The sequence below is a fragment of the Leguminivora glycinivorella genome, chromosome 15, assembly GCF_023078275.1.
Source record: "Leguminivora glycinivorella isolate SPB_JAAS2020 chromosome 15, LegGlyc_1.1, whole genome shotgun sequence".
NCBI classification, from domain to species: Eukaryota; Metazoa; Arthropoda; class Insecta; order Lepidoptera; family Tortricidae; genus Leguminivora; species Leguminivora glycinivorella.
Window position 1 is genome coordinate 8,766,395 of NC_062985.1, and position 21,317 is coordinate 8,787,711.

Genomic DNA, 21,317 nt, shown 5'->3' on the forward strand with positions numbered 1-21,317 from the left:
CTCATGAAAACTCGAAAATTCGCGTTTTCCGGGATCTAAGGCTACGCTAGATCGATTTTTCACCCCCGAAAACCCCCACAAAACAAATTTCAGCGAAATCGTTAGAGCGGTTTCCGAGATCGTCGGTATATATAAATAAATATATAAATAAATATACAAGAATTGCTCGTTTAATAGTATAAGATATCAATTTAAAAACAGTTCTTACCTTTCATAGTCCTTAGGGAGCTTAAATAAAGTTAAATTTGGTTCGCAATCCGTGTTAAGACAGCTAAACACTGCACAATATTTCTTTGGCCTTTTTTTTTGTTCATTGTTATCAGATTATTAATACTCGTATCAATTCTGTGACGTAGGTCTGCGACGAACACCTCTCGCGCGTGCGTCACCGCTCGCCCGTGAGGCCCTACTGATTGCCACCTGCAAGGGGTGCTTACGATTCGATACCTACACGCGCGAGTGGGACAGGCCTGCAACTAGGTATTAAGAATCAGCACCAGGCAAGGATATTGATTGATGAAGGCTCGGGTATGAGCAAGGCTAGGCGTGAAAGGGTTTCAGGCAACAGGGTATGATCATGATCAGATATTGCATATGTATTTTTTGTCTTTTCATTTTTTGATTGGTACTTACTTGGTAAGTTGGTACGTACCTTACCTACTACCTACAACAAGGCATGGAATAAAAGTAAATCAAAAGTCATTATTTTATCCAAATAAATATAATACAAGAATACAATGCAGTTCATAGAAATAACAATTGATTCTCACTCAAATCATAATCAGTGGAACACTAACCAAATGCATTTATGGATGTAAAAATCTATCACATTTGCAGATCATAGAATGCTACATTGAGTTTTGTATAAAAGCAAATATTGTATTTAAGTACAAAGTAGCTAAGTATTTATTAAAATAAAATATACAACCAAATTAATTACGTAATTCAGACCTCATACATTAATTTTAATATTTCAATACTTCATGGAACCTAAGGTTTCAAATAAGTCAATTATAAAAATCATAATAAGGAACTATTTTCTTGCACTTAAAAATAAGTTACAAAACTACGCATATTATTACCTACCGCACGTAGGATTTCACAGTATTTTTAATACCTACTAAAATGTTTCGACGTGCAAAACCTCTAAAATATATCAGTTTATGATCTTTGCATCTGTATTCATAATAAAAAGTGGCCTTAGTGCCAAAATCGAAATCTTCAGTAGTTTCTTTAGGTACTTAGTGCTAGTTGCATTATCCGCGTTTGTCATACTGATCAACCGCGCGCACCTTGCACCTTGACGGCCTACTATAAATTTCCCCATACAATAAAATTTGGCAGACGCCTTAACAGTGACAATATAGTTGGGTACTACAGACCCTTAAAACAGGTTAAAGTAGGTATAAATGGGGCGGTAATGGTATTCCCACTGTAATTTTTTTATCAATGTGCATTTGTGTCGCTTAACTTCAAAACTGGGTAAATCCATTCTGCTATAAGGTTGATTATCCTTCAGATCATATTATATTTTTTATAAATTCAACCTTAAGCAGAATGGATTTACCCAGGTTTGAAGTTAAGCGACACATTTTTCATAAACAAAATGTAAGACACATATACTAATTACATAATAAAAACGGACAGATACAACTATTTCACCCTTAAACAAGGTTAAATGTGCAGGTTTTCTGTCGACCTGTAGACCACAATTTAATACTAAATATCTGGGCGACCGAGCTTCGCTCGGTTCTGTTTCGTATCCTTGACATGTGTCGCCATCTAGTTCAAAAATGAATAGTACCTACATCGAGCGAAAGAATTCTCAGCCTTAACAACACAACTACTCCCACAGACCAACCCCTATAGACATCTATTACAAGACGACTCGCGGTGGCCAGCCTTCCTAGTATTTGCACTGATATAAGCGCGGGCGCTCGCCGTGCCCGATCAGTATCGACCAAGTAACAGACCCGAAAGCAGCGCGTGTTTTTCGCACAAAAAAATTGGAAAAGGGTATTTTTATGCCTTAAAGATGTCCACCTGTAGTGTGAAATGGTGTGGAAAGGTAACAAGAAGCTCAAATTTAAAAACAGACGGCATTACATTCCACAAATAAGTCATATTTATAATTTATTCAGAGCCGGCATAGGTCAACTTACATTGGCCACTTACGCGTCAGTAGAGGGACAGTCATACTTCTGTCCCTTTTCATCTGGCGCGACTGCCCGCCGTCCTTGAAACGGCCAATCACAGCGCGCTTAACACATTCCCCGCCCGCTCCTCGCACCCCAAACACTGGTGACTCGTATCGCGAACCAAATATACAAGACTGCCACTCTATAGGAGGTTCTCTGTGACTACTCCACACGAGATGGCGCGCGATTCGCCACAAAAACTCAGTGTATTTTTCTATTCATTTTAGCCTTGACCTGTGTCGCCATCTAGTGTTTGCAATAAATAGTACTTACATCGACCGAAAGAATTCTGTCTTAACAGTACAACTACTGCACACGAGATGGCGCGCGAAGAAAAACACATGAAAACTCGAAAAGTCGCGTTTTCCGGGACCTAAGGATAAGTTAGACCGATTTTTCACCCCCAAAAACCCCCACATAACAAATTTCAGCGAAATCGTTAGAGCGGTTAATTTCCGAGATCGTCAGTATAAATAAATATACAAGAATTGCTCGTTTAAAGATATAAGATATAAGATAATGTGTCTCTTAAATTAAATAAGTTCCAAAAATTTTGAGTTAATAATAAAATTGTGATAGAAGTCTTTAACTTAACACCACTGCCACTGGCGGTGTAGATGTAGCGAAGGTTGTATTTAAAGGCAAGATGGAGAAAAATATATGCTGAACTTCAGATCAATATAATTAATCACAAATTTCTACACTGGTATTAAGAAAAAACACTTATGAAAATAAAAATAACTTTGTGGAAAATTATTTCAGTCTGGAATTCATATACCCTCGTCTCAAACTAAATGTCTAAAGCCGTAATAAATACAAGTACTTAATGGACGTCGAAATATTTTACTTAATTAATGGAACGTAGCTGTACAAAAACGCCATGAACATGGGCTAAAAATAAATCAGATATTTTCTTTTTAATGACACCACAAAAGATAATGTTATGATCAACTGTTATTAGTACATTACGATACAAGTGCGAAAGAAGGAAGTAGTTACGAATTTCCTTTTCGCACGTGTATCGTCGTATATCCATTATATGTCGGGTCGAAACTTCGGAGGGCCATCTGTACTGAAAAACGTCGTACGATACAAGTGCGAAAAAAAGGAAGTTCGAAACGAGTGGCGATAAATTAAAACACGACCGAAGGGAGTATTTTAAATCGACACGAGTTACGAATTGTAATGTACTATTTCAGTACAGATGGTGTTTTTTTACGCACTAGTGTGAGAAGTGGTTCATGTCAGGTCGAAATTTCGGAGGGCCGTCTGTCTGTACTGAAAAACGTCGATCACGTGCGAAAAGGAAATTCGTAACTTGTGTCGATTTAAACAGAAACACTTCCTTCGGTCGTGTTTTAATTCATCGCCACTAGTTTCGAACTTCCTCTTTTCCGCACTTTGTATCGTAATGTACTATTTCATATACAGTATTAAACATAATGGTTCTTAATTTTATTTTATATTATAGAACTGGTGAACTCGGAAAATTATTAACTAGCAGAATTACCAGATAGTTTAAATTTCTGGCGTTTTTCTGCAACTGATCGATTGTTTGAACTTAAAAGTAATAAATGGTATTTAATTTTATTATAAAAATATACAATAACACTAAACTATCCGTAACCGTGCAACATTTACCTAATAGTTAATTTAAAGGCTACACTAAACCTTATAGTATTAGCGACAATCGCTAATAGTAACATTTTATACAATGCATAGGAGTGAGTGTAGATTCCTAACCCGTGATTTAAAATATAAGCGTTTACTATACTCGCATATATTAGGGTGATATGCGTGAAAATGATAGATCGTATTTTAAACTAAAATTTATGTCATAAATCATAATTCATTATATTTTTACAAGAATTAAATGAATGCTTTGAAAAAAAAAAAAACAATTATGTCGCCTTCAAAGAGTGTTAACTTGACTTGATAGGAAAATTTATATTTCTATAATACAAAAACTAGTGTTTAATAAACAGTTGAAGTCTTGTAACTTACTATATAAAATTAGTAAATAGAATTTCCCAATACGTCACTTGTTTTGGTAAATAATAATCAAAATAAAATTTGATCTATCCAATAGTTACGGCGACCTCGGAATTCCCATCAGCGTCTTTTTCTGTCTATACCTACATAAAACACAAAATAGTTTCTACGTTAAAAGTCGCGTGAGTCAAAATAATATCACAATCTCGATTTTTACAGATCTTATACAATTCAAAATAGTGAAACCAGAAAATGATCCCGATTAAACTGTACAGTTAACATTCATAAGAGCCCATGACATGCTTGGATTGCTTGGCCTAGATTTTTACCACTGTGTCACACCTCGGACACTGGCGATCCAATATATGAAAGAAGCGCGTTCCTAGCACACAGTCTAAGCTCGTGTAGGTGAACGCGTACTGTGCTTGTATGAGTGAGATATGACAGGTCGACTGTTCGCGTTTTTGACAGGCGGTAACTGTGAGGTAACCGAGAGGGGGTGGGCGGCACTATCAGCGGGGAGCGGGAGTGGCCATACTGTACGATAGTACTCTTTATTATACTGTGACTGTGTTGACAAAATAGTACATATAAGCGTACGTTCATTGCTCTTCTTGCTGTTCATTAGTGGTCAATGCAGCACTCTAGGCTGGCGAACTTTTTGTCAGCCAGCTTTTGAATTCAAATAGTATCAACAAAGCTTCCTAGTAAAAGGTTAACAGATGTCTTCTATATGGAGAAATCCCAAGTCCGTTTTATCAAAGACTAGCGACCCGCCCCGGCTTCGCACTGGTACTATACCTACATGTAAACCTTCCTCTACAATCACTCTATCTATTAAAAAAAACCGCATCAAAATCCGTTGCGTAGTTTTAAAGATTTAAGCATACATAGGGACATAGGGACATAGGGACAGAAAAAGTGACTTTGTTTTATACTATGTAGTGATGATATTGTTTTCGATTGTGTATCAAGTTCCTGCTATCTGTACAGGGACACTATACAATACAATATACCTATTCTAGATCACTGGTAGGTGTTCAGTACAGGACTTCGTAAACCGTGGCTTTCTTGTCGCCCGAGCCGGTCACTATGAACTTGTCGTCCGCTGATATATCACAACTGAGCACCGATGATGACTCTTTTGACTGTGGACAAACATTACATTTTTTAGTACGAGTATTGTACTTGGGATATGGTTATGATGGCGCCGCAGGGCGTCGGTCACGCATTGAGCGTAGCTGGAAGTTGCAAATTCTCGTGCGTGAACTTGAGCGCCAGCAAGACTCAAGTAGCAGATGGTAGAAGTTTGGCTTTGCTGGTGATCGCTATTGTGGGCATTATATTTTCGCAGGAAGAGTTTTATAGAGAGTGTAGTATGTACCTGGAATATACTAGCGCCGTAGGGTGTTCGCCACGCGTTGAGCAGATTATCCTTGCCGGTGGACGCGAACCACTTGCCCTGGTGCGCGAACTTGAGCGCCAGCACGCAAGACTCGTGGAGCAGTAACTGATAGCGGTCCGGCTTGCCCGCGTGAAGGACTTCCACGTGAGAGTTCTCCATGCCTACTGCTAGCCACGATCCTAGAATTTCAAAAGGTGATTTGAGGAGAGTTCTTATTTTAATCCCTGCTGCATGTAATACATTTAAATTCGAACTTTAATAATAGCTATGAATAGAGTTGAATATCATATCATTCATATCAATGGCTTGGATTGCGATAAAGGGTCAAATGCCATTCGGCTACGGCACCAGGTTTATTGGTGATGAGTAAACTTAACTTAGTGCATGGTGATGCTTGGGCAGATTCAAAGGAGCTGTGGTTAAACAGTAGAAAATCATAATCAGTTTTACAATTCTCATACGTAGGCTTGAAAGTAGATATTCTGCCTTACGATATTCTAGGGGAATGTTTGAACAGGTAATCAGGGAACAGGTATCTTAACTCGTGAGCTGTTGGTAGCAGCTCATTTTCGCAAAGTGAAGTATCCTGGTGGGTGTGTCTTTTACAGCGAAGCACTCACTGACTCTAAACATTCTGCACGTCAGTCTATCAAGATCTAACTGTTGCAGCTGGCGCTGGCGACCTTCTCGTAAGTTCGGCTCAATCGACTCGTGGAACTAGGATTGTACTGTCGAGGCCGCCGATCCATTGGGTGCAGCCATCACTGCTAATGTCAATCAGTATGTATTAAAAAATGATAAGTACCCGAGGGACAGTAGCTGAGCGAGAAGAGCTGGCTGTTGAAGTCGTGCTGATGCAGCTGGCGGCCTTCTCGCAAGTCTCACGAACGGACTGTGTTGTCGAGGCCGCCGGTCCCTAGGCGAGAGCCATAGCCACTGCTGAAGGTACAGATGCTTTAATAAGTGATAAGTACCCGAGGGACAGTAGCTGAGCGAGAAGATCTGGCTGTTGAAGTCGTGTTGGTGCAACTGGCGGCCTTCTCGCAAGTCTCACGAACGGACTGTGTTGTCGAGGCCGCCGGCCCCTAGGCGAGAGCTATAGCCACTGCTGAAGGTACAGATGCTTTAATAAAAGTGATAAGTACCCGAGGGACAGTAGCTGAGCGAGAAGATCTGGCTGTTGAAGTCGTGTTGGTGCAACTGGCGGCCTTCTCGCAAGTCTCACGAACGGACTGTGTTGTCGAGGCCGCCGGTCCCTAGGCGAGAGCCATAGCCACTGCTGAAGGTACATATGCTTTAATAAAAGTGATAAGTACCCGAGGGACAGTAGCTGAGCGAGAAGATCTGGCTGTTGAAGTCGTGCTGATGCAACTGGCGGCCTTCTCGCAAGTCTCACAAACGGACTGTGTTGTCGAGGCCGCCGGTCCCTAGGCGAGAGCTATAGCCACTGCTGAAGGTACAGATGCTTTAATAAAAGTGATAAGTACCCGAGGGACAGTAGCTGAGCGAGAAGATCTGGCTGTTGAAGTCGTGCTGATGCAACTGGCGGCCTTCTCGCAAGTCTCACAAACGGACTGTGTTGTCGAGGCCGCCGGTCCCTAGGCGAGAGCCATAGCCACTGCTGAAGGTACAGATGCTTTAATAAAAGTGATAAGTACCCGAGGGACAGTAGCTGAGCGAGAAGATCTGGCTGTTGAAGTCGTGCTGATGCAACAGGCGGCCTTCTCGCAAGTCTCACAAACGGACTGTGTTGTCGAGGCCGCCGGTCCCTAGGCGAGAGCCATAGCCACTTCTGAAGGTACAGATGCTTTAATAAAAGTGATAAGTACCCGAGGGACAGTAGCTGAGCGAGAAGATCTGGCTGTTGAAGTCGTGCTGATGCAACTGGCGGCTTTCTCGCAAGTCTCACAAACGGACTGTGTTGTCGAGGCCGCCGGTCCCTAGGCGAGAGCCATAGCCACTGCTGAAGGTACAGATGCTTTAATAAAAGTGATAAGTACCCGAGGGACAGTAGCTGAGCGAGAAGATCTGGCTGTTGAAGTCGTGCTGATGCAACTGGCGGCCTTCTCGCAAGTCTCACAAACGGACTGTGTTGTCGAGGCCGCCGGTCCCTAGGCGAGAGCCATAGTCACTGCTGAAGGTACAGATGCTTTAATAAAAGTGATAAGTACCCGAGGGACAGTAGCTGAGCGAGAAGATCTGGCTGTTGAAGTCGTGCTGATGCAACTGGCGGCCTTCTCGCAAGTCTCACAAACGGACTGTGTTGTCGAGGCCGCCGGTCCCTAGGCGAGAGCCATAGCCACTGCTGAAGGTACAGATGCTTTAATAAAAGTGATAAGTACCCAAGGGACAGTAGCTGAGCGAGAAGATCTGGCTGTTGAAGTCGTGCTGATGCAACTGGCGGCCTTCTCGCAAGTCTCACAAACGGACTGTGTTGTCGAGGCCGCCGGTCCCTAGGCGAGAGCCATAGCCACTGCTGAAGGTACAGATGCTTTAATAAAAGTGATAAGTACCCGAGGGACAGTAGCTGAGCGAGAAGATCTGGCTGTTGAAGTCGTGCTGATGCAGCTGGCGGCCTTCTCGCAAGTCTCACGAACGGACTGTGTTGTCGAGGCCGCCGGTCGATAGGTAAGAACCATAGCCACTGATGAAGGTACAGATGCTTTAATAAAAGTGATAAGTACCCGAGGGACAGTAGCTGAGCGAGAAGATCTGGCTGTTGAAGTCGTGCTGATGCAACTGGCGGCCTTCTCGCAAGTCTCACAAACGGACTGTGTTGTCAAGGCCGCCGGTCCCTAGGCGAGAGCCATAGCCACTGCTGAAGGTACAGATGCTTTAATAAAAGTGATAAGTACCCGAGGGACAGTAGCTGAGCGAGAAGATCTGGCTGTTGAAGTCGTGCTGATGCAGCTGGCGGCCTTCTCGCAAGTCTCACGAACGGACTGTGTTGTCGAGGCCGCCGGTCGATAGGTAAGAACCATAGCCACTGATGAAGGTACAGATGCTTTAATAAAAGTGATAAGTACCCGAGGGACAGTAGCCGAGTGAGAAGATCTGGCTGTTGAAGTCGTGTTGGTGCAGCTGGCGGCCTTCTCGCAAGTCCCACGAACGGACTGTGTTGTCGAGGCCGCCGGTCCATAGGCGAGAACCATCGCCACTGATGTCGATGCATGACGCACCGTCTGTGTGTCCTGCAATAAACAGATTAGCTTGTAGTCTTCAGTCACTTCAGTCAGAAAATCTTGCAGCGCTGATGAATTTTTAGTATTCGCAATTTAAACTTTGTGAATCTGTAACATTGGTAGGAAAGTGCAGATATGTTGTACATAATACGCACCTTGAAATTGTCTAACTAAAGTCTGATTTTGGAGATCCCATACAGCAATATTGCCATCTGAACAACAGCTGAAGCACACCTGTGAAGAGAATAATTTGGTTTAATTCTCAGAACTAAGATCACTAATATAAATCTGGTATTTCAAAGCACACTGATTTCCGAATATTGCACGAACCGAGGTACGAACACATCCTAATTTGTTGTGTGAAATTGAAAATTAGGTTGAATGTTTTGTACAGCCTCTAGTCTCAGAACATTTTTTTTAGCAGCTAACCTTAGAGTCCGGACTAATGGCGAGCGCATAACACGCCGGCGCTGAAGACGTCAGCTCAGCACGCATTCTTGGTGTGGGGAGCCCAAGTCCCAAATTGACAGGTTGGACGCTTCGCCTCCTACTATTAGCGTGCGTCCATCGGGAAGGAGTTTCACACTACGAATGTAGTTGTCACGTTGCTGAAACAAAAAAAAACACTAATCACTTTCTTTGGTATTTGGCCTATGTATTTTGTTGACAGACAACGTCACACGAGTTGCTGCAGACAGCAAAATAATTCTTGACATCATTTCTGTGGGGTTTTATCAACTCACTGAACTCACCAAGCAATCCAGTTGCGATAAAGGCTCCAAGGTATTAGGCGATCCCGGATTCGATATGTCCCACAGCTTCACGCATCCTTTTCCGCCCGTATAGGCGTGTCTCGTTCCGTTATTGACGGACAAGGCCACGGCGCAGACCACTTCTCCGTGCGGCAGCACCGCGACCTGCCGCGCGCCGCGCGGGATGCCCGGCCCGACGAGGGCGTCGGCCGGGAACGGGACAGGTTGGAGCGGCCCGCCGCATGTGTGGTACGAGTATGCCCTGGAATGTAGAAGGGTCGTTAACTAAAGTCAGATATTAAGTCCCGGATCGAGGCAAAAGTAATCCTTAGGCTAATATTTTTCATTGTAATTTCAGTCGCGACATCGCGCCTAATTTAAGGGACACTTAATGTGTCGAGTGTGCGAAAGTCAGGCCGTGAGGGATACGTTTAACAACTCCCCGCTGAGGTAGCGGTAGTGGAGTTCTGTAGACGCCCGCGGCTGTCGCCTCCATTATGAGTTATGAGCGTGTCAGGCTCGCGGTGACTCACGGCTTGTGCGGCGGCTGGCCGTTGGTGCGCGCGTGGTCGAGGTGCGGCGCGCGGTAGGCGGCGAGCGGCGGGAAGCCGTAGCGGCCCGTGGGCGTGGCCGCCCGCGCCGGCTTGCCGCCCGGCGTGCCCGGTTTCTCCTGTCGTTGCCAAATACATACAGTTTTAGAACAGAGAAACTGAGAATGTCTTCAAATACTTCCTAAATATTGTTTTTTTTAATTATTCTTATACAAATGTTTACTTATAATCTAAACTATTCAAATAAGCTGAAATCCCGCTCTCAGTTACGACTGTTACGAGTCATTTTCGCTGACACTGGCGAAAACCACAAAAGCTGAATCAATTTTGTTAGATCCCATTTATATCATATCAAAAAATATTCTTGCTCAAACTTTGTTCCGGTAATTTTTGTACACCTTCCGGGCACCTTACCTGCCGGCGAGGATTTAAGCCAATTTTTTATTTATAAGTTTTTAGCATTAGTGTTCATATTTTATAAGGTTTTAGTATAAGTTTTTTTTATTGTTTTAATGTGTTATTGAATGTTTTAATAAATAAAGGCTTTACCATTTTTGTGTGACCTTGCTTTGCAAGGCAGGTCTCGATGTTCTTTGGATATCAAATCTGAACTGTTTCAAGATGAGATATAGTTAATACGTACGTCCTTGGAACTCTTGGGTGTGGAGCGACTGGAGGAGGAGCCTCGGGAAGGCGGTCGCGGGCCGTTCTCCGCGCGCTCCGCGTCAGGGCGCACGCTGGGCGACCCGCGCTCCTCCTGCACAGTACCAATACATTATTGTTTCATACATTTGTCAACATTTATGCAGAGTCATATACCTAAAATACTACAATCCGTTGCGAAAATTTACATACGTTTTAACTGAGTATAATAATATGTAAGATATAGGATATGAGTGGAATTGTCTATATCCACACAATTTTCACACTTTATAGTAGTGGTATAGTTGCTTTTGATGTGAACGAGTTCGTAAAAGTTGACTTGGCATTTTTCAGACGATAAAACACTGACGTAATAAGAATCTTTGGATTTACCTCATTGGCTACATCAACAACTAAGTCCTGATCACTTTTCTCCGCATCACTGTCCTATAAGAAGTAAATTAAAGGTTAGAAAATATTACATTATACAATTGTCAGAAAGAAACAAAGTCAAATTAATGTTTAACTAGGTAATAAAATACGTGCAAAATATTTTTTTCACGTGCAAAAAGCAACAATGGTAAAAAAAAAACTAGTGCAACTTTCTTGTTGTTTGATATATCAGCAGTATTCTATTTGGCCATGCAACTGAATAAGCGTGAATAGTCCGTTTATAAATTGCCCGATGTGTAACCATTTGCTGTTGTCAAATATTTTATATCTATAACATTTTAATTAAAAGGAAAAAATCTCTAATTTGCAAACCTTTTTGAACACTAAATAAAAAATCAACAGTCGAAGAATGCTCAACATATTTTGCTCCATAACGAGGAGCATTTAAAAGGTGTTGGTGGTTCAACACAGACAGCAGAGTAATCTTCGACTTTTTACATATTTTTAAATTCAAAGAAAAAAAGTTCACACCTCTGGTAGATAATATGTAATATAGCTCGCAGACGTTTCTGCCTGATAAAAAACAAATCTTCGACTTTTTATACGAGAATCCTTTCTTTCTATTAAAATGTGTGATATCGCTCTTAGACGCATTTGGTTATGGTTTATCTCTATCGACGGCAACACAGCAGGCAACTAATCACGGACAGTATAAGGACACGACATACGCTAGAGAGACTGACATGTTGTACCTTCTCCTCCTTCCGTCGCTTTGTGTCGAGCGCCTCCGGCTCGGCCGAGCGCGGCCGGTACTTCTGCTCGCGCTCGTGCGGCGACACCGAGTGGCGCTGGTGGCCGACATTTAGAGATTAGTGTGGGTATATCAGCATATATGTTTCGAAAGACTTTAGTTGATTCATCGAAAAAAGAAACAATCAAGTCTAGTTTATCTAACTCGCGCGCGAAGGGATCCGTATTTTTCATAATACCAATATTAACATAATTTTTTGTTGGTGAACTTTGGAAATGGGGAGGGAGGACGGAGCTTAAGAATTTACCCTTGGCAGCACCCTGGAGTCAAGCAGGCGGTCATTCTCGCGCGGCCCCGCTAACAGTGGCGGCGCGCCCGGCAGCACAGGTGGCTTTATGTCCGCCGGCGGCGGGAGCTCCACCTATGGCAAACATTAGGTAAAAGTAGGTATTTGGAGAAATGATAGCAATAAGTGGCATAGCATAAATATAAGGCGGCGTAGTCAAGATGACAAACACTTATGCTGCGATAGCGAAACGCTTTGTTTTTACCTTTCATATTAGTAGAAGCTTTTAGGACTACTACGAAGTACGGAGCGAAAGCGATATTACGCGTGTTAGAAACGCGGCCTGGTCAGTTTACCAACTCCGAGGTTTCGACACAGTAGATAACTGGAGGTACAACCTTAATAAAAGGAAATAAATTGTCTAGAAGCAGACCACAAAGCTTTTATTAATCATCTGTTTTGTTGTACCTTATGCTGCGGTGGCTGATGCGGCGGCGGCGCAGCGCCCGGGAATCCCAGCAAGCCGGCGCCAAGCAGCCCCGCACCCGCGCCGTGTGGGAGCCCAGCTCCCGCGTGCATCTGCTGCTGAAACCAAACATCAATTCAGACACGCTTCAAATATAACATTAAGACGAACTGTATTTGGCAGTGCCTCACCCATCCCTCGATTGTGTAAAACTCTAAATGAATGCAGTCACGCAACGGATGTGCACTTTGATTCGCTACGCATATTCAAAAAATGTGTCCGTGAATGTCTATCACAACAAAAGACTCTTTGAAGTGGTCCTCAGTGTTATTGGCTTAAAGTTTATCTTGTTTAAATTGTATTTAAGTAGGTACTTAATTTATATTTTTCTTAAGCATGTGGTGTTTACCTATAAGTGGTTATTACACTTAGAAAAATACTTCTTTCAATGTATAACATCACTTTTTAGTGTAAATAACTGTTAAACTGAAATAAATGTCATATACAAAGAAAAAATGACCAAGGCCTCCAAGGGTCCAAAGCTGGATTCGAACCAGCGTCCTCCGTTATCGCGACGGATGCCTCAAACCACTCGGCCATTCGGTCACGGCGGCAAGGGTCGAAATTTTCAAGTATATGACACAATTACCGTAGGCTAAGGCGCCCCTGGCCGTCTCTGAGATAGAACCGAAACTAGTTCGATCTCCTAACTGAATCAACCCATGTGATTACGAGTTAGCGAAGAGAGATGGCGCTGTCATGCTAATTTTTAGAACAAATTAAATTATCCTCATTAGAAAATAATTTAATTTGTATTTTTAGTAGACACACTACTATTTTAACTATAAACCGAAATAAATGTCATATACAAAGAAAAAATGACCAAGGCCTCCAAGTGTCCAAAGTTGGATTCGAACCAGCGTCCGCCGTTATCGCGACGGAGCGAAGTGGACCGAATGGCCGAGTGAACCAATGAAATAAATAAAAAACCGGCCAAGTGCGAGTCGGGCTCGCGCACAAAGGGTTCCGTAGCAGCAAATATAATAAACTTATTATGTCAATTTATACACCTGCCAAAATTACAGTTAAATCAACCTATCTCAAAAACTATAAGAGATACTTTGATCAAACCAAAAATCGTTGAAAGAGTTAATTAGCATGCATCACCTCTATTTTTTTTAGAATTTTATACCCCGTAGTTATAAAAATAGAGGGGGGGGGACATACTTTTTACGACTTTGAGAGCTGATATCTCAAAAACCGTTCACTTTAAGAAAAATGTTTTTTAGAAAACTTTATATCATTTTAAAAGACCTTTCCATTGATACCCCACACGGGTATGTACATCGAAAAAAAAATTTTCATCCCTCAGTTACATGTATGGGGGCCCCACCCCAATTCTTTTTTTTTACTATTTAGTGTCATAATTTTGTAGCGGTTCATACAACACATATTCCCATCAAATTTCATCACTGTAGTACTTATAGTTTCCGAGTAAATCGGCTGTGACAGACGGACAGACGGACAGACGGACAGACGGACAGACGGACATGACGAAACTATAAGGGTTCCGTTTTTGCCATTTTGGCTACGGAACCCTAAAAATGCCTGTCTGATGGGCTAGACGGGAAATAAACCTTGCATGAATATTTTGGCAACAAGTCACAAAAAGGACGCACTAATGCAAACTACCATTTATTAGTTAGGTCCAAGAGCGAGGCACGATGCGAGGCAATGTGCCCGTGTGTGGCAAACGTATCTATAATGTATGTATGTTTCGTTATTTTTGTATTTCGTTCTTTAATGCCTCGTGTTTCTCTAGTTTTGTCTGTTCCCTTCCGTGATTTTTCTCACTTAATGGTCTCACCGGAAGACCAGCGCTGGAAGTCGCCAGCAATATGCTGAGGTGAGGCCATTTCGTGGCACTTTATTCTCCTATGTCATTCATAAATATTGTTTATTGTCTGTGTGTTTACGAATAAAACTTTTTCTATTCTATTCTAATGTAGACGTGCCTCAGCTGAGCCAGGTGCTCAGTCGGGCGAAACACGCGTGCCTCGGCTCAGGCACGTTTGCCGCGCGAGGAAATTGCCTCGCGACGTGGATCGCTGTGTGGACCCGGCTATGCCTGGAGTCTTGCTTCAGCTTCAAGCGTGCGTTCCGTGACCCTTAAAAGTCAGCTCGACGACGGACTACGGCGAATACGAGACACGACCCGCCGATTGGGTTACCGATTAAGGCGAGGTTACATGGATTTCATAATAATTACTTGCCGTACTTTACTGGCGGTACAATAATCATAAGTTATACATATTTAAATTTAAAGTCACGTACAGTACAGGTCGAACGCGATTACATTACATTATTATACCTATTCTCCAACGTTTCGGCTAGGTTGCACTAGCCGTGGTCGCGGAAGACTTCCCAGCAAAGTTTCACCGGAGAGACACCTCGGACACTGGTGGTGGTGATCAAATATATCAAAGAGGCGCGTTCCTAGCACACATTCTAAGCTCGTGTAGGCGAACGCGTACCATGAGTGAGATATGACAGGTCGACTGTTCACATTTTTGACAGGCGGTAACTGTAAGGTAACCGAGAGCGGGTGGGCATTTACTTTCAGCGGGGAGCGGGAATGGCCATACTGTACGATATAAATCTTTATTATACTGTGCCGGAGATGTAAACAAAACAAAGCTACCCGATATTAGTGGTTCACTAATATTATCTTGCAGAAACTTTTTTTGCATATATTTGATTTGTATAATAGTTTTTGGCAAAAGTCACGTTTGGCAGAAACACCTTACGCAGAATATGCTTTAGCATAAATAATTTCGCAGATTTTTATAATACCGCATCGTACTTTGGCATAATGTTGATGAGCATAATAGTCTTCTAGTCGAAGAGTACTTTCGCAGATAATATTTGTGCATAATTTATTTTTTGATAGAGTCGGATGTTTGAGGACGCAAGATACCTAACACCCCTCCTCGCTTCGCTCGTCATGGTACCTAAAGGGGGCTTTGGGGCTGTATTTCCTTTTCGATAGCGTGTAATAATTCTGCTCTTGTAATAGTATGCTATACGATTATTATGGTACATAAAATTATGCTAAATCAAAGTCGACCAAAGTAATGTTCTGTAAATCAATATTCTGCCAAATGTAACTAAGTAACTAAGTTTTCTGCAAAATTAACATTCGACCGGAAGTGTTTCTGCGAAACATGTTGGAAAAAAGGTAAAATAATGTTAATTAATCGCGTTACACCTGTATGTGACTTTAAATATGTGTACAAAGCGCGAGAACTTAAAGTGTTTACATCAGACAACTGAATAGATTGATAAAATGCCTAAAAATTAAATCATAAGTGCAGAAATGACACAACATGTGAAATAAATTGGCGTGAATGGCGCGCCATAGCGTTATCTCTGTCACACAGTGTCATTATAACATTTATAACAGCCAGTGTCGGAGCACCATTATAGGAATAGGAATGCATATTCTCAAGGAGAAATCTAATTAAGTGCCTACATCAATTTATCGTTACAAACTTGTAGATTTTAGAAAAAGCGTGAGTCATTTCGATTATGGTTACCTACTTATTATTCTATTCCTTACATTAACCTATGAATTTGTTAATAACACAACACATTAATTACCTGCTACTAGTGAAGAGATACGTGTGTGTGTGGATTGAGTGAGCACCTTCCGAAAATAAAAAAAAATATGCTGATCATTTAGTAAAAGTTCTAAAACAATTGTAAAACGAATCTCTGAATTTGTAAAAAGATAAATCAAAAGATACAGCCATTAACATGTGCTCACTCAGTTCTCACAAACTACCAACGAAAACAGTGAATATATTCATTTAACATATAATATTTATATACTAACATTTAGTAAAAAATAGGCCAACCTACCTCTATAAATATTAGATCACCTAGTGACGTATTAAATTTTTTACAAATAGTTTCTTATGCTCACTCAATCCACACACTTTTGAAAAGCCGAATTTTGATAAAAAACATAAGATTTAGACCGCTATTATATGTGTATAGTTTAGTAAAAGTGAAATGGGAATTTGTAAAATACAAAACGAACCACTAACGTGTCAGGTTTTTTTATAATAAATTTTTGTAAGTGCTCACTCAGTCCACACGTTTTGAGAAAGTTAAAAATGTAAATATCTTACGATTTGTAGCACCTAAGACACTCGAAAGTACTTCAACATTTAGTAAAAATTTTTACTAAATATCCACCATCTAATATTTTATATTCGTTGTCTGGTTTTAAAGATATTCAGACATAACTTTTCTCATACAAATGTATCAAGCAGGGTGACCACACTATGTCGGCTCCTGATTTTCCCCACCTTCCCATTGTCATATTGAGATTGGGGAGTTTCGTTCAATTTTGATAATAGTTTACCGGATTTGTAAGTGGGAGCGAGAAAAGAATAACTATTTCTCGCTCCCACTTACAAATCCGGTACGCTCATCTGTTAGCGCGATTAGATTACCAGGTTCTGGTTTCTTACTAGTGAAGTATTATATTCTTTGTTTCTTACCAATTATCATTCATGTCCTTTTTAATGCATGCATGTCGATATGGTTATTATCCTGACGTCGATAAAAATTACACAATACACATCATCACTAGGCCAAGAACATAACCTAAAAACAGTTTGCAGATGGATAATTAATATGGTATTAGTTTAATATTATCAAAATTAAACGAAAGAAACTCCCCAATCTCAATATGACAATGGGAAGGTGGGGAAAATCAGGAGCCGACATAGTGTGGTCACCCTACTTGATACATTTGTATGAGAAAAGTTATGTCTGAATATCTTTAAAACCAGACAACGAATATAAAATATTAAATGGTGGATATTTAGTAAAAATTTTTACTAAATGTTGAAGTACTTTCGAGTGTCTTAGGTGCTACAAATCGTAAGATATTTACATTTTTAACTTTCTCAAAACGTGTGGACTGAGTGAGCACTTACAAAAATTTATTATAAAAAACCTGACACGTTAGTGGTTCGTTTTGTATTTTACAAATTCCCATTTCACTTTTACTAAACTATACACATATAATAGCGGTCTAAATCTTATGTTTTTTATTAAAATTCGGCTTTTCAAAAGTGTGTGGATTGAGTGAGCATAAGAAACTATTTGTAAAAAATTTAATACGTCACTAGGTGATCTAATATTTATAGAGGTAGGTTGGCCTATTTTTTACTAAATGTTAGTATATAAATATTATATGTTAAATGAATATATTCACTGTTTTCGTTGGTAGTTTGTGAGAACTGAGTGAGCACATGTTAATGGCTGTATCTTTTGATTTATCTTTTTACAAATTCAGAGATTCGTTTTACAATTGTTTTAGAACTTTTACTAAATGATCAGCATATTTTTTTTTATTTTCGGAAGGTGCTCACTCAATCCACACACACACAAGAGATACTACTTAAAAAGTTAGTTGGAACAAGTACCTTCTTTAAGCAAGTTACTGACATTTCAAACAGTGAGTGCACTGTGGAATTAGCATACAGTATGTAAAGGTATATTTCTTGTATTTCCAGTAAACGCATACTTACCTCCAACTAACCTGAAGGGGCCCACAGATGACTAGTTTGCTAGGCAACATCGCCATGTCCGTTATTCACCAGTGTTACAGTCGAGTTCATAAATATCTGTACATGCCTTCACCTTAACTTGTAGCAATAAGGTAACAAAATGTTATGTATTTATGAATACAACTGTACCTCTTGCGATTAACTGACTGGCTAATTTCATCCAGCGAACTGGTGATCTGTGTACCCTTTAAAGTGCTAAATAAGCATGATAAGAACAAACATCAAAATGAGCAACACAAAAAGTGCAGTGCAGTGATTAAGTAAACTCCACTAGTAAACAATGAAATAAAGGTTAATCACAACATAACATGAATCAGAGATGATCTGAACTTACAAGAAGCTGTTGTAGACCTTGTTGTTGTTGTTGCTGTGAAATGTTAACAAGTAATGCTCAGTGTCTTGATCTAGGTTTCTGATTATACAGTTCGAGAGGAAAGTCGGTTATTTTGCATTTTCATTTGTAAGCACAATTTTTCATAGTAGCATTAAAATAATAAAGTAGTATTTTTTTAAGTACTTGTTGATATAAGTACTTTAATACTTATTTTTAATTTAAGGCTACTTGTTACCTTATAACAAAGCATATTATTATATGATTTGACTGCAAAATTATGGACAGCATTCAATTTGTTAAAAAAATATGATATGTTGGTCTAATTAAGGAGTAAACATAATTTTGATGAATAACTAATTTATAAAAAAAAAAAAAACATTAATATTCAACTAAAATAACATTCTACTTTATAATCTTTGTCAAAGTTATGAAAGCAGAAAATCATATTGTATAAAAAAATATAGTGTTATAACACTGGTTGTAATTTTTTTTATTCCATATTAGAGATTTTGAGTTCAATATTACATTACATGAAACCTACTTCCCGAAGAGCTCTATGGTGTATGGAATTAAAAAAATACAACATACCCCAATAATAGCGTTAAGTTCAGACATAGTGACCTGCTTGGCTCTCTCGACAGCTGTGGCAACTTGCTGCTGATGCTCCTGAGCCAAGAATGGTGCCACCTGGCTTATTATAGCGCTTAACCTTTTTGCTATCTCCGTCTGGAACAACATGAATCATTGCTTTTACAAGTTGTGGTTTAACTGTGTAATAAAACTATAATATAAATATTACAATTAAGTATCATATAAAATTAAACTAATATAAATACAGTTCCATACATACCTGTTTATGCATTTCTACATTAAGGCCATAGGACATTTCATAATACTGAAAGAAACAAAATGATTATCAGTAAAATATGAGTCATAATAACTGTGCATATAATAGGCTAGTTTCCTACTAGTCAAATCAGCTTCTTTTTATGAACTGCCAAAACGATTTGCTAATATGGAATTGCTATGAAATACTGAGGAGTGACGTTATGGTCAATTCATTTACTTTATATCTTTCTCTTTGACTTATTAAATATAAATTGTGTTTAAAAATAACTACTGTCCATATTTTTCTTCTAATTATGTGGTGCTTTATTTCGTGCACTGCATAAAATATTTTATTTTAAGTATAGGAAACTAGCCTATTTTAGAAATAGTATAATATATCAAATGTTTACCATAACATAATGTCTCTGCATTTCTGTCTTCTCACTAGCTAGCTTTTCACATTCTAATTTCAAACTGAAAAAAAGAAAAAAATTAAATTAATTCATTAACCTTTTTAAACCCATAGGTCAAAATTCAACAAGCAATTTGGAAAATTAATTAAGGTGTCTGTAGTGTATTGAAATATGAGGGTACTTCAACAAAACCAGTCTGGATTTGTCAGGTACGCAATCACATGTGCTCTCCCGAATATCGGCGATATAATAGTGTCATTTAAAATTTTCACCTGGATCCCCAGGGAGTTGGCGGAGCTTGAAATGTTAAAAGTATATTTGGTTGTTCTTATATTTACAAAATAATAACATTTTGATACCAGTGCTTAGTCCTTGGCCTAGTCAGTACTCAGTAGTGACCCTGCCCGGAAAGCCTATGGTTCTGGTTTGAATTACAGTAAGTGCATTTGTTTGTGTGATGAACAGAGACATTTGTTCCCGAATCGTGAATATGGCAGTAATAAGCAAATAAACAAGACATTGCTGCATACCTATAATAAGTTGAGTAGTTGCTTTATTTGGTTTGTTGGTTTGTTTCACTACCTACTTAATAGCTTTGTAATACTTACCTATGATATTGAGCTTGTAAAAAGTTAAATTCTTCTTTTATACGTTCTAAAGTATCAGCTATTGTGAACTTTATAGGGCCTGATGAAGGTGGTGGACCCTGCAAACGAAAAACAGCCACAATAATAAATTCGTTAGATTAATGAAATTACCGATATAATAGCAAAGTGACATGTTTCATGATAGTAAACAAACATAAAGCATCATAAAAGGTAGAAAATAACACAAACCCTTACCGCGGCAGCCGGGTGCCGCGTCGGCGCTGGATACATATTGACAACAAAAACTGTTCCGACTTTCAATCAAATGAAACTTTGTTTCGATTTTAATAAAGTAAGCACTAATGGCACCATTTCATTCAATATCCTCCACCACTGCTATAACTCGATGAAAACAAGAGAATCACTCGGCGCTACTAACGATGATATGCACAAACTTTGCTCCAAAACTTTTGAAATATCGGTCATTATCTCAGGAAATAAAACTTTAAGTTATCTTTACTAAAATCCCTATAAAATATAGGCTTTAAAATCTCATTTTCATAACTAGTTCATAATAAAAGCAACAGACAGTTTGCTAAAATTTTAACCCATAAATCCACGCCGTAATTTTTATTCGGCTGTCAATTTGTCATTCATCATTCAACCAAACCAAACGAAGCCCGTCGTACGTTAGGTTGCGTTCGTTTATTTATTTGTTGTTGTGATGAAAGTTTTGTACATTTGTTATGTTGGCTAATATGAAACTGTACTACATTTTACACCATTTGCTACCACAATATAATTATCAATTCGTTATTTTGGCTTTAAAAACATAGTAAAAACCACAATAAAAGAAAATCTACAATATTTTAATTTAGTTATATATTAGAAA

General features: G+C 39.7%; 1 protein-coding gene across 1 annotated transcript; it reads right to left on the reverse strand.

The window, feature by feature from the left end:
* Positions 1-4,656: 4,656 nt before the first annotated feature.
* LOC125234038 (protein groucho-like) lies at positions 4,657-21,060 on the reverse strand. The gene is given in 19 exon segments (XM_048140220.1): positions 4,657-5,338; positions 5,575-5,774; positions 8,622-8,786; positions 8,933-9,011; positions 9,207-9,286; positions 9,289-9,385; positions 9,530-9,791; positions 10,063-10,199; positions 10,724-10,837; positions 11,116-11,169; positions 11,859-11,963; positions 12,174-12,287; positions 12,621-12,737; positions 18,598-18,630; positions 19,186-19,323; positions 19,448-19,492; positions 19,836-19,899; positions 20,447-20,544; positions 20,681-21,060. Coding segments are annotated over 19 exon segments (2,046 nt in total). The 5' UTR covers positions 20,717-21,060; the 3' UTR covers positions 4,657-5,230.
* Between the last annotated feature and the right edge of the window lie 257 nt (positions 21,061-21,317).